The sequence below is a fragment of the Molothrus aeneus genome, chromosome 7 (assembly GCF_037042795.1).
Source record: "Molothrus aeneus isolate 106 chromosome 7, BPBGC_Maene_1.0, whole genome shotgun sequence".
Classification (NCBI taxonomy): Eukaryota; Metazoa; Chordata; class Aves; order Passeriformes; family Icteridae; genus Molothrus; species Molothrus aeneus.
Genome location: NC_089652.1, coordinates 14,622,098 through 14,635,740, shown reverse-complemented (window position 1 = coordinate 14,635,740; position 13,643 = coordinate 14,622,098). Strand labels below are relative to the sequence as shown.

At 40.8% G+C, this 13,643-nt stretch overlaps 1 protein-coding gene across 1 annotated transcript in view; it reads right to left on the bottom strand.

Annotated features, from left to right (window-relative positions):
* Nucleotides 1-13,074, bottom strand: part of PIKFYVE (phosphoinositide kinase, FYVE-type zinc finger containing) — a 60,554-nt gene extending 47,480 nt beyond the window's left edge. Inside the window, exons 1-5 of the mRNA XM_066553274.1 lie at nucleotides 12,891-13,074; nucleotides 11,238-11,417; nucleotides 5,983-6,101; nucleotides 3,106-3,277; nucleotides 2,055-2,262 (exon numbers count right to left, since the gene is read on the bottom strand). Coding sequence (XP_066409371.1) covers nucleotides 2,055-2,262; nucleotides 3,106-3,277; nucleotides 5,983-6,101; nucleotides 11,238-11,417; nucleotides 12,891-13,062 — 851 coding nt within the window. The 5' untranslated portion in view covers nucleotides 13,063-13,074. The remainder of the gene's footprint in view (nucleotides 1-2,054; nucleotides 2,263-3,105; nucleotides 3,278-5,982; nucleotides 6,102-11,237; nucleotides 11,418-12,890) is intronic.
* Between the last annotated feature and the right edge of the window lie 569 nt (nucleotides 13,075-13,643).

The window sequence follows — 13,643 nt, the reverse complement described above, 5'->3', positions numbered from 1 at the left end:
TGGCACTAGATCTCTCCCGTATACCATCTTTGCAATCCAAGCAACGCTACCCCATAGCTACTGCTAGACAGCTTTTGCCAAGACAGCCTGACAACCTTCTGTAACTGTTTAACCTGATCCCAATCTCCTTCTGTTTCCATCCCAGGAGGAAGAACAGCAGATGTTTGAGCACATCTAAAGAAATTCCTGTCGGCAAAACTGTATCAGACCTAAGCCGCTACAGGCCAACTGATACAGCCACGCTGCTGTGCTCTAGCACAATAAATGCTCCTAGCATGATAAATGCTCTTCATGAGAAACTGTAAGCAATGCAGCTTTGCCTGGGTAGCTGTACTTATCCCAGAGTACACCACCCCTTCACTTTTAAAGGACATGGCCCTTCAAATTAGTTAAAGCAGGAACTCTGTGTTCCACCTGTTCGAAGAGCAGAGCCACGTCTGACAAGTACATGCACCATCAGTCTCCCCAAATGCTTTTCTCACTGCTTTGCAGCATCTTATCTCAGATAGATTATTTTGGAAAGAGAAAACTGCCGGGTTTTCTTTTGAAACAAACTACTCCTCATGCAGAAGCCACTATTAGAACACAACCTCTGCTCCATTACAAAGTTGTGAGTTATCAGTTCCCATCGTGGCACCATTTAAATTCAGTATCTTGTGTTTAAATATCTTAAGGTCAATCAGGAACTTACCAAACAGTATTTAAGAAAAGCACTGTAACCCACTGCAAAGTGCAACAAGCACTGACAAAAATGTTAATCCTGCTAAAGCAACAATAAACCACCTAATCCCAAATCTCTCTTCCTCTCACACATAAAAGAGGTCCACATTTACTCAGTGTCTCTCAAAAAGACTGTGATATGAGTTATGAGTCTTTCAACAATAGGAATTATTTTGAGTGCTACAAATAAAGATATAGATTCTTTCTTTACATGCTCATTTCTACAGGCTGCTGAACTGTTGTTATAAAGGCACTAACAACACATCCGAAGACAAAACTAACAATACCTTTAGTATTTTGTACATTTGAAGAGAAGATTCTGAGAACATCTACTTATTTCCCAATTCAAAATTTGGTAGTATTTGTCCCATGCATTGTTACATTATCATTTTAAATGACCATAACATTAAACCAGAAGTACTTTTCTTTATTTAGGCCTAAACCTGATAATTTAAATGCTTCCAGACAGAAGCATCATATTCTGAAAAGCAACATGCAAGGCAAGAGCCAGGGTACTTTCTGAATACAGTAAATGGTTTGACAGGTTTTTTTTTTAAATGCTATCAGAAGAGCTGCTATGGGGCATATGTCACTAGCACTACCACTCAGATAAACAAAGGTTCTGACTCAAGACCTCCTCAGTAGTTTCACATCTGCCTGTTCTTCTGTTTTAGGGAAACGAGCACAAGTACCATACCTGACTATTTCTTCTTCCTCACAACACTAAATTAAATCAAGGTATTCTGAAAATAGCTTGCATAGAACTTGAGAAGTACAGTGTTCTTTTACTCGTGGTCCAAAAATAAAGATTCCCTTATTTGAGACCAATAGGAATAAATATACTTTGAAAGGAGATTGGAGGATCTTTATAGGTCCTCTCTATTGACCACTTCATCTGAAACAGGTGGTTACTTCCATCACTTCTCTTTTACCTACACAGAGAGCATTTCTTACGTTCTCTTGCCCCACCTGAAATGTGACAGGTAAAGCACCAGTGTTACATTGACTTGCCTCTCAATACAGTGGTGGTTAGATGGTGTGATTTTGGTTCTGTTTTTTTAAATTCTGAATACAAAAGCCTGCTCTGTCACTGGTACAGAATCACTGAATCAGTACATTAAATGAAGAACTGCAAAGAAATTAAAACTTCACTAGAAATGTTTCCATATTTCAACATGAAGAGAAGAATATTGCAAGCAAGCACAGAATTCGATTCTTTTTACATGAGTTGGAATCTAAGTTTACTAGGTGGAAACCACCAGCTTTTGTCTAGGCAGCTTTCAGCCTGAGAACAGTTGAGATTGCAGAGCTGAGCATGCAGCCATTGCCTTTACCTTTGCCAGGTCAGATCCTCCTCCAGGAAGATGTTGCGGCTGGCTTTGCGGCTCCCAACCGGTGTGCGCGGCTCGCCGGGATCCAGCACGGACACAGAGCACGCAGAATCCGACAGCGCGTTCAAGTCTTCTCCAATGGAGTTGCTGTCTGTGGAGTGTGCGTAGCTTAAGGCTATTTTCCGACAGTAAGTGCAGGCTCGGAGATCCCCTACGGAAAAGGGAACCAGAGAGTGTAAGCAAACAGAAACAAATAGAACTCTGTTCCTGCAGGATCAGAGGTGTATAGTGGCGGAAACAGAAGGATTTTCTGTTTCAAAACCTCTTTGCAAGTCTAATTCTCATACTCTCTTAAAGGGCAAAACCCTGGATAATTACACACTCAGGGAGTTTTTCCAGGGCAAATGGTACCTAACACAAGATCAGTAAAAGAGGAGAGAGAAGAGAGGCAAGGAGAGGAAGAGGGAGGGAGGGAGGGAGGGAGGGAGGGAGGGAGGGAGGGAGGGAGGGAGGGAGGGAGGGAGGGAGGGAGGGAGGGAGGGAGGGAGGGAGGGAGGGAGGGAGGGAGGGAGGGAGGGAGGGAGGGAGGGAGGGAGGGAGGGAGGGAGGGAGGGAGGGAGGGAGAACACACGTGCCCACTGAAATGATGGCAGAACAGCCAGTCAGATATGACACTGCAGGCTGATGTCTAGAATTTGGTAACTGGTATTTGAATGATTTTCCCCTGACCCTCAATTAAAACATGTGGCTCATACTTTAATACTACTGTTACTCAGAGCAGCTTTTCCTCAGGCATACTTTATTGTACTGCACACTCTTGTTCAATAGTGGCCATATTTGTTTTGTAGTGTGGTAAAATTAGCAGGCATGGCATAATCCACCATCTTTCATAGAGAAACTGGTAGAATTAGGTCCTGTGATTCTTTTTTCTTGTTTTTAAGCCCACTACAGATCTGTACAGCATTTTCTAGAAGATGCCAGGATCTCAGATGCAGTAAACCAAACAGAGCTGAGCACACAGAGACTGCTCTGTTTCTCAGTAAATAAACCCTACCTGTGTAGCCCATGAATTTTCCAGGGATTTCCTGATTGCAGCATCGACTACAAAAGATCTGCCCACAAAGTCGACAGTGGTGCCTCCTTCGGAAAGTGGTGAATTTCTCACTGCAGTCATAACATTCTTTGCACTGGCTGTCAGGCATCCAGTACTGCTTCAAGTCACTGTCCTACAAGAGAAGACAGCAGATAAAAGCTTTTTCTTTTGTAAATAAGAAAGCATGTTTAGTTTCATGATTCTTTGTAGACTATGCCTATGGAAAAGAAGATTTTATATATTCACATATCCATGCACATGTATACACACTCTTGCATAAAAGCACACAAAGGATTTTTCATGTGGTTTTACAGGGAGTCAGAAGGCTGAGAGCTCTGAATTAAGAGAATAAACCCAGTAGGACTTTGCCTCCTTGATCCAAGATGAAAGCAAAGCAGAATAAAATTATCATAGGATGTAGCGAGAAGTCAAAAATAAACAAATATATGAAGTAATGATTGCCCTCACCTCTCATTTGCCCCCAGCACATGAGAGGTCCTCAACTAGCACAATTTAATAATGAGAAGGAAAAAAATCCACCACATATCAATTGAAGCTCTTATCTAGGAATAAATTGAGTTATCAGAAATTATCACTGCAGGAAGATCATTTCAGCAGCTAATATTGGGATATGTTTTGAAAGGATTATAGATACATGTAAAAAGTTTTATTATTTGATCGCATTTTCAACACTTCAGTAAATAGCTGTAAAAGTCCACAACTGATCTTGTTTCAAAACTCCAGGTTAACTGCTATGTGAAGAAAACTGAAATTCACATTCAGCAGACAACAACATATATTAATTAACAGCACTGGTATAGCCACAGGAAAAACATAATCTTAAAAACAGAGAGTTAAAACTTCCATTGGTGTAGAAGCTATAGAGCAAGACAAATTCTCAATTGTGATTCTGAGCACACCAGCTGCAGCTCCCATGGATGGACACAACTGCTAATGGTCACATGACAGCTCTGCCTGTGCAACACTCTTTGCTAGAGTTCAGTTCTGGCAAAAAGCCTTTTCAGAGGGACTGAATACACCAGGTTTTTCTTAGGAAGAGAAACTGCTGCAAGCATTATCTCAAAACAACCAGATAAGAGAGTAATCATACAAAAGAAAGGTGATCCCTGCTCTCGTTTTCACATAATCATAAAAACCCATTGGGTTTTATTTTAAATTGGGATTTATTTTTGGATATTCACAAACTAAAGTTTGACATAGCTGCTAGACCAATTTTGAGACCAAAGCAGTTATGATCAACAACACAATACTTTCATGCTGTCCTCAGGCAAGAAAACCCACACATAAAGAAGCTGAAGTCTGCTCAAGACAGTCTAGTGTTTTAGAGAATCTAGAATCACTTTTTAAGATAAACACTGAGCTTCAAGCAGGGAAAATTGGAGTGAAGAGCTTTGCCAAGGAACTGCTGCAAAGCTGCAGGGGATGCTATATAACAGTTTCTTTTTCAACATGCATAGTAAGCCAGGTCTCTGGATCTACCACATAGAGAAGGGCTGTTCCAAACACCAGTGCTGTGCCCCACATGCATGTGACTGTGTCCAGAAACCCAGTCACTGCTGGTCACACCTCCCAACTCTCTGCCCTCCTTGCAGGCTGTTCTTATCATGAGGGAGGGTTCAGAACAGAAGTTTGGCCTGCCTTAGCAGTAAGCTCATTAGAAAAGCACCTTCCAGAATCTGATACAAGCTTTCTACAAAAGTAAAGAGGTCTCCTGCAGAGACAGGCCAAGCCCACAGCAGGAACAAACTGTTACCTGAAGCGACTCAAGCAAAACATGGCTGCAGTCAAGAGCGGTGATGCATTACCTTTTTAACAGAAGTCAGCATGCTGACAACTAACAGATTGTTTCCAGAAGACCTGGTCATATTCATTTACTGCTGTATCCTGTCTGTTTCAGCACTCCTCCAGTAGCTTCAAATACATCTGAAAATCTCTAGGGCCTTCAGAAGTTGCCACAAACTGAAATATTAGTAAGGGGCATACTCAATGCCCTGCTTACTGCAATGAAAGGCTTCTGCTTCACTCTCAAAAATCTTGCCCTTTCTATCAAAGATTATTCTTACAAGCAGAACAGCACTGGAAGCTAAGTAAGTTTTCTCAAAGTCTACCTATAAAAGCTATCAAGCCAAAAGCTGTTTCCTTCCTCTACCAGTTTTTAATTAAATGTACTTTTGCCTGTTCATGTCTTGCCCACAGACATAGCTATTTATACCGTCACTTATAAATAGGTGTGGATTCTTTCCTCAACTAGAGCCTCTTCTTAAAGGTATGGTCCAACTCAGCAGATGGAGATGAAATCAGCAAGTCAGTAGCAACCACCAGACTCTTGTCTATAATAGAGACTGATTAATGGGGCACACCTTTCAAGCAAATATTGCTGACCAATCAGTACCACAGTAAGTAGCAGATTTAAACCACTCCAAGAACTCTCATCATTTTTTGTGACAGTTAATGTGTTTCACCTGTCCATGGTTAGCCTTCTAGGGAGAAAACTATTAAGAGGTTTTTTTTCACTAGACTGAGTAACACATAAATGGGAAGGAGTCTAAAAAGAGAGCATCTGGTCCAAGCACAAGAAGCCAAGTAAACACAATGATTCACTCCCCCAATATGACAGATGTTTGGCAAGTCAAAAGTCAGCATCAAATGAAATTGTTTCCCCTGCATTCACACAATGCTTTTTGAGTTTATTCACTCATCCTTCAAACATCCAGAAAAAACAATCCCCATGATGTATCTAAAAAAAAAGCTCAGAAAAGCCCAGTAAAGAGTTAATTTTCTAGATGGTTTGGCCTACAAATCCTTGTAGAGAAGTACCTGGCTCTTCCCCTCCATGATTTCTTTGAGGCGTTTTAAAACAGTGCTGAGGCTTCTTAGCTGAACTGCAGTCCGAGGATCATGACCTCCGAGAGGTGGTTCTACTTTCCTCCGATTGTCTGGAAGGGAAGAGAGAGCAATATTCATTCCTTCCATGATACATCAACATTCACATCGCAACACAAAGCCCAATTAGAGAGAAAAACATTCACATATATATGCATTTTACAAAGTTACAATGTGTATGGCTCATTGCCCTTGATGCCAGATAGTTTGCTGTGACTGACATTTTAAATACCACCCTCTGAGTTTACAAGAAGCCATTTAAGTTCTCTGAGAATGAAAACATCTTTCAAAGAAGATTTTCAAGCTACTAGATGAAGCTTGTAGTAGTCTGTTACGAAGCACTGAGGTCTCATTTTTAAATGCCCTCTAGGATACAAATACTTGCAAAATAATTGCTACAATATACACATTCATTCTAGGAGTAGTACAAGTAAATGCTTTGACCTGAACTTATTTATAAATTATTACAGCAAAAAATCAGGACTCCATTGCTCAGTTCCTATTAAAAACAGTAATTCAGAAGTTCACGTTTTTGAGGGGTTTGGGGTTTTTTTTGTTTAGTTTTTTTCCCTAACAAAAACAGCAGGTTGTTGAGAACTTGTACAGTCATTCTTGATTAACTACAGCAAAAAGACTTCCTGAATAAAAATGCAATGCAGCTAATTTCTTTTACTTTGAAGCATTGCTGAACAAATTACAAATACGCTCCTTCTCTCCAGGAAGATTTGAAATCACAGCTCTCTATTTACCTAAACACTTAAACATTTTCAGAGTCTCTTTCCTAGATTAATAACTTTCTGAATAGTTTAAAGTTTCTTACCAGCTTCGTTGCTGTCCATCTGACTAGAGTTTTATTTAGCTTGCCCCTAGCACAGGAAGAGCAGACATGGCTGCTCCCTGTTTACTGCCTGAGCTCTCCCTGATGTCAGCAGAACGCTGACAGCTCTGCCTGAAGCCCGTTAACTGTTGCTGTGCAGTAAGGGCTACGCTACTGTTCTGTGAGCAGCAGACCACAGCCCTCCCTTAACGGGACTAAAACTGTGGGATTCCATGCCTCCTCTTCAGCTTCTTAGGAGGTATTTTTAGTCAATCAGCCCACACTCTGCTGCTATGTACAACAAAGAATGCACATTTTCCTTTTTAAGAAAAGAAATCCATTTCTGTAACTGGCCACTTGGACTTGATTTCTTTTTAAAAATCAAACAGACTTTTGGGCAGTACGAAGTTCAGTATTTTAGGGTGATTAAGGGAACCTTCATATTTCAGGAAGACATTGATAATACTAGAGAAACCTTTGGCTCCTCCTTACTTCTATCACAAGATCTGTGCTGTGTTTACTTCCTGATACTTCCTCTGAATTCAAGAGTATCTCCTTTCCAGGAATGTTGCTTCCAATTCAAAGAATTATCAGATCTACTGCCTAACTACCAATAAATTTTGTCAGGCAAGTGACTTCCAAAAACAAACATACACAGCACTGAGGAAATGCCACAGGTAACTCCACACTGGTTCTTGTTAGTTAAATGCCCTTTCCTCTGTTGCATAAAACAATGTCAGAATGATGTCACTCACATAAGAAAAAGTATGCCATCAGCAGTAGCAGCACATGGCCAAGCTGTTTGTACTAGAGAAACTGACTGATACCTAGATTAAAATTCAGCTGGTTCTTTTCCTTCTCAATAATGAGGTTTCTCCCTTACTGAGGAAAAACACTGTATAGCAAGAAAGTAAGAAGTGAACATTCCTGCAGTAAAGGAAACACTGTCTAAAACACCATCCTTCAAAAAGAATTTCCAGGTTCAATCTTAGGTTAACTCTTACCCCTGATCCAAACTGCATTATTATAAGTTAATTTTTAACTTCTACAGCTGAAAAAAACAGTTAATTTATTTCAACAGTAAACATCATCCTTCCTATATGCATTTACGGTTGCTGATCCTTGGAAAAACCTAAGAAAAAAAACTCTAAAGTATAGAAGTATGTTTTCACAGAGTTTCATGATTCTACAGTATTTTAGCATTCATTTTACAGTGAATGACAAGGCAAAAACACCACAAGAACTACTTTGTTGCAACCTATAGTTTCAGTTTATAGGAGAACTGACCATACTGAACTACACAAAAGGTAGAGATTCACACAGTTTCAACCATAAAAAAACACCCCTGCCAGAGATACTAGTTTTGCCAATACGAAACATCCCAAATTGTTTTCTAATTACTTGCTGCCACAGCGTAAAATTTCATATTCAATTTCACTTTCACAGTTCAAATATCACATCTTCCTCAAATCACTGCCATAAAAAGTACTGCCATGAAAAGTAGGAAAACTGCCCTTAACTTCATTTTATACCATGCATTTTCATGTTCCAAAATCTTTTTGATTAGAAAAGATGCTGTAGTAGTACTTCACGCTCCACAATGGTTCCCAGTAAGTACCACCTTCCTGAGGCCTTCTTCCCTATATGATCATTGGCCATTCCTTTGCTCCTGCTAAGCTCCTTTGCCACTCCCTATCACTGCCAGTCCGCTACAATTGTCTAGAATTAACAGCATTATCCTGCATGACATGGTGACAAGCTAGAAGTGCTTTTACTACCCATGCTCCCTCTGCAGCAGTCAGCATTTCCAGTTCTCCTTAAACAGGATTTGCAAGCTGTGACATTATCTCAGTGACAATAGTCCCATTGTTGGACTATTTTGGTTCAATCCAGCACCTTGAAAGCCTTGATCTGACAGCACAGCACACACAATCCAACACAACCAGCACACAATGATGCAACAGACTACCCAAGAGAGGCCACAGGAGCCATTGAAGAGTCTCAGCACTGGTTCTTCAGCCACATAACCCTCAGAGCATCTCTGACATAAGCCAGGCACCCAATGCTCCTCCTATTTTCACAAAAGTCAGTAAGGAGCATTTTTGGGTAAGCAGTCCTGAAGGGAAGCACAGAACTCAAACCCTAAACAACTGCTGCCAGACAGTGTCCTCCAAAAGCCACCATCCCTCCATGCTGTTCTGCACTTGCAGCTGTCAGACAGCATGGTCCCCAAGCACTGAGATGTGCTGCACAGACACCACAAGCTAATGGACATATGAGGGGTGAGGGTCAGCATCTTCAGAAGCAATTTCATGTCATCATTATTTAGAGGCACTAGAAGCAACCTTTTATTTATTTATTCCTTTCAGTTTGCTTAACTTAAAAAATTATTTAAGATCAAGTAGGCTAGGGAGACCTTTGTGAAGTGCTTATATATTTTCCTGCCTACACCTGCCCATGTTATTAAGTATCTAAGTAATGGCAAAGCCTAGAGAGACATTCACGGGCCTGTGGACACAGGGCTACAAGAAAACTTAATTAAACACCTCTCTGTCACTGAAGTCAGTGGGTGACCCAATTTACCAATCTGGATGTTTAAGTAAATCCCATCACTTATTTTCCTGCTTTTCACCATTTAGATATGATAATAATTTCTAAGATTATTTGTGCAGGCCAGCATCAGCTGCAATAGCAGAAATAAAATTCTCTGCTACTCAAAGACAATCCTCAAAGACCTAATTATTCAACACCACTTAAGGTCAAAAAAGGAAAGAAAAAGAATTTTCTAAAGTTTGCTTCAAAAAACCCAATGCCTGATTTTTAGAGAAGGAAACTGCAAGTATTTTTCCCTCTCTTCAAATAAAGTGAGATGGCCTAAAACACTCCCCCAAACCTTCTCACTAATCCAATACACTTTTACATGTGTCACACAGAGCTCATGTTTGTTACAGCATCAAGGCTGCTCAGGAGAAAATACCCAATAGCAAGTCAGGCTGCTCAGCACAAGGTACCACAGAAATCTCTTCAAAAAAGTGAGCAGCAATTCCTGCTTGTCTTAACTTTACTTCTTTACAGGCTAATTCATTATCACATTTTTCTAAGCATATTTTTGTCCAAGCCCAGAGATCTGAATGGAGGTCCTGAAAAAGAGCTGGAATACTACAGAAACGGTTCCTCCCACACACCTTAAACTAAATCTTATTCCCTGGCTGCCCAATCCCAGAGGAAGTCAAACAGCAAGATTACTTCTGCCTTCTGAGTATCAAACAACACACTTCACCTGAAGGTTTCTAATACCTAATCCCCAGGCAATTTCCAAGTGATTTACAGGAGGTACCAAGTAAAAGTAAATTGGCTTATCAACCAAGAGCACATGGTTGTTCTTGAGACATTTGAGAAAATTCTTTAAGAAAGAGCCCAAGCAAACAAAACAAAACCCCCACATTAATTAATTAATTAACCCCCTTAATTGGTTCGTTGGATGAAGTACAACTAAAAAGATCAAATACTACTAGAGGGCAAAGAGGAAGATGACGAACATGTTTAACCAAGCATGCAAATGACTCAGGTAAAAATGCTAGTTCTCAGTACTAGACTTTTGCCTGGCTACCAAAACGACAGGTCTTTCTGAAAATCCCATACACATTAACAACATTTAGGATCTGATTTGTTTGCACTAAGTACTACACTCTTGGAAATACTGCCTTGCACAAGATTGTTATCCAGTTCAGCAGTTTCCTCAAGGCTATCAGCAACAGCCAAGAGCAACCAGTCAGATCTCAAGAGGGACCCCTCTAATCTACTTCCTCACTCTTTCACATCTTCATAAAGCCATTACACAGTTGCACCTTTGAAATTACAATCAATCCATACAAAATTTGGCAATAATGTAGACAGGATTGAAAAAAACAATCTTAAGCACAACTTCCTATTCAATTCTCCTCAAAACAACTACAAGCAAAAACCTTCATTTACAACTCCCTTGAAGACCCAAACACCAAATCAATCCAGACTAAGCTCTAAAGTTAGAGGTAGCATGTGGATGTTAAGAAACTGTAGTCTCTCAAGACAAAGCAGAAATGGTCAGGATTGAAGTTCAGGTGACTTTAAAACACTGGATGTGTTTTGGCAGCCTCTTCTGTTCCAGACTGTTTTCCAATTAAAAAAGCAGAAGTTGCCTTGCTGGAACACCAAGAAGGGTGGAGGGTTATTAGGTTAAAGTGCAACCTCACTAACAGAAGCAGTGTAGCCTGATACTAAATTCTGCTATGAATCTAGACACTCAGTGAGCCTTTGCTCACATCCTTCCACCTCCCCCTGAAGCATCCTGGCTAGTGCAAAATTGCCTTATAGAACAAAGAGCTGAAATTACCCAGAGTTGCAGAAGATCTTCTTTGCAGCTCACCACTCAGTTGTTTTTTGTAAGGGATTGGTGATCTCAGAGACTGAGCCCTGGTGGGATGCTGAGGACTGGACCAGCCACCACTCAATGCTTGTGGATCACTCTGTCCTGCCTCTGCTCTCTCTGCTGGGGATGAAAGCCTGCCATCATCTAGAGTTGACAAAAAGCAAGAAACCACCTGTTCAGACATGATAAAGAAAACCAGTAGTACACACAAAGCTAAGGTTAAAAAACTCTCACAAACAGCTCTTTTGGATCATGATATAACAAAACAAATGAATTTTTAGTTTTAAAAGTACTATACACATCATAGAAACAGGACAGTAGGCTGTCTTCATGGTTCGGGCTATTTCAGAATCTCTCTAATGTGAAAAGTGTCAAAAAAACCCTGGCAGATTATTCATGAATCCAAATGTGAATTGTTCGTGCAAAATAGAATAGCTACACTTGAATATCAGCTTCTGCCTTGAAAAGAGATTTTCAGTTATTTTACAAGCCAGTACTGAGGTCACAGTAAAATTACCAAAGCCTTTATTTTCCATCAGCAGATCAAGTATAGATAGGTTCTCATTGATTCCAGTAAGATCCACATTTCATGTGTTGTCTCAAGGTTGTTTTCTCATCCACTTAACAAAAGACATTGCTGACTCCAGCTACTTTTGTCAGAACAAAACAAGTGAAGCCAATATTAACCACATTTTATGCTACTTTCAATAAATTAGCAATGACAGGTGCTACTCTAGTATGCAAACTAATAGCAGTCATACCAAGTAATTATTTTTCATTCTGCATAAGAAGAGTCTGAACAGATTGGTTACACAAAAAGCTGTTTGGCTCTTTTCCCCCAGCTCAAACATTGCTGAAGTATGCTTAACAGAGCTGGATAATGAACAGACTAAACAAAAGCAGCTGACCAGTGTGCCATCTCTAGTAAAGGGATACACAGACTTTGCACAAAATCCAGGTGCATTCATTCACCATTCTTAGCAGGATCTTTCTTTGAAACAAAAAGGAACTCACACAGTTCTTTTAGAGTTTGCTCACTGAGAACATATTTAATGACACATGCAGTACAAAGGCCAAAATCATGTAATACTTTTTAACATACAAAACTTTCACAACGCTTCAGACTTCTTGATGGGGAACACCTAAGCCATGCAAATTAAGTGTGGACTTCCTGCTTTATTGCAGGTCAGCTGTCACCCAGCTGCAGGTACGAGATGCACAGGAAGGTGAGAGGTGGATGAAGTCTGAAGAACTTGCACTGGAAGGACAAGCGCACATTTTGCTCATGCAGGCTGGCAGAGGGTTACTTCTACTTTCAGCCCAGAAAAAAAAATCATACAGGCAAAGGAAATTCTGATGTCAAGCTAAGAATCTATACAATAGTACCTGCTAACTGGCTTGTCTTAGACTTTCATGGGCAGCTACAGATTTCCAGCTGCAAGACACTGGCTATCTATCATAATAAAGCTCTCCTACACCATCCAAAAGCCAGATGCAACACCCCTCACAAAAGAGCTGACATCAGCCCTGTCACATTATGCTCTTATGTTCAGAGGTGTTTTTACAAGCAGCAAACAGCACGCACAAGGCATGCCCACACATTCCCCCAGCACCCACCTTTGCTGAAACGGAAGAGATTTACAAAAGAACTGTAAGCTGATTTAAAAGGAGGCTCGTCCTGGTCAGGAGTCAGGGGTTTGAAGTGAGTGAGATGAGATGGGCTGCTGGGAGAACGAGGTAGGTCACTGCTAGAGTCCAGTGTCGGAGAGCGTTTCTCATCTGCAGCCATTTCAGGTGCCCTGGAAAGAGGTCAGCAACACACATTACACAAGGGGTGGTGAAACAGAACCTCCTCAGCCTTCTGAACAGGAGATGTCTCATTGGATCCTAGAGGACAGACATTCACCCAACTGATCACAGGCACCTACTATTAGCACAGATCAGAAATGCCAGAGAAGCCCATGCCCCCTGCCCAGGCACTGACAGAGAGCAGCACCTCTGCAGAGTGTAATTCAGAGTGCCTACTTAAACATCCAGAGCAACAAAATAAACAACCGCTACACTGATGACACACTGCAGCAGAGGTTTATGAGAACTTGAAGTTTTCAAATGGAGACTCTGCAGGCATACCACAAAGAAGTTTTAACTTTGACAGCTTTTCTCCTAATGTTGTGACCTCTGCAGCCCTTGTAACAAAACTGAAAACAGGCATGCCTGAGCAAGTACAAGGCAGACTTGTTGTTTGGCCAGGTTAACTTCAGAGTGAGAAGCAGAATGAACTACAAACAAAAACAGGACTGAAAGATTAATTTTGGTGGGAAACTGTTTCCCTCCCCTCTGCATTACAACACAGGTGCTTGTGCAGGTTAC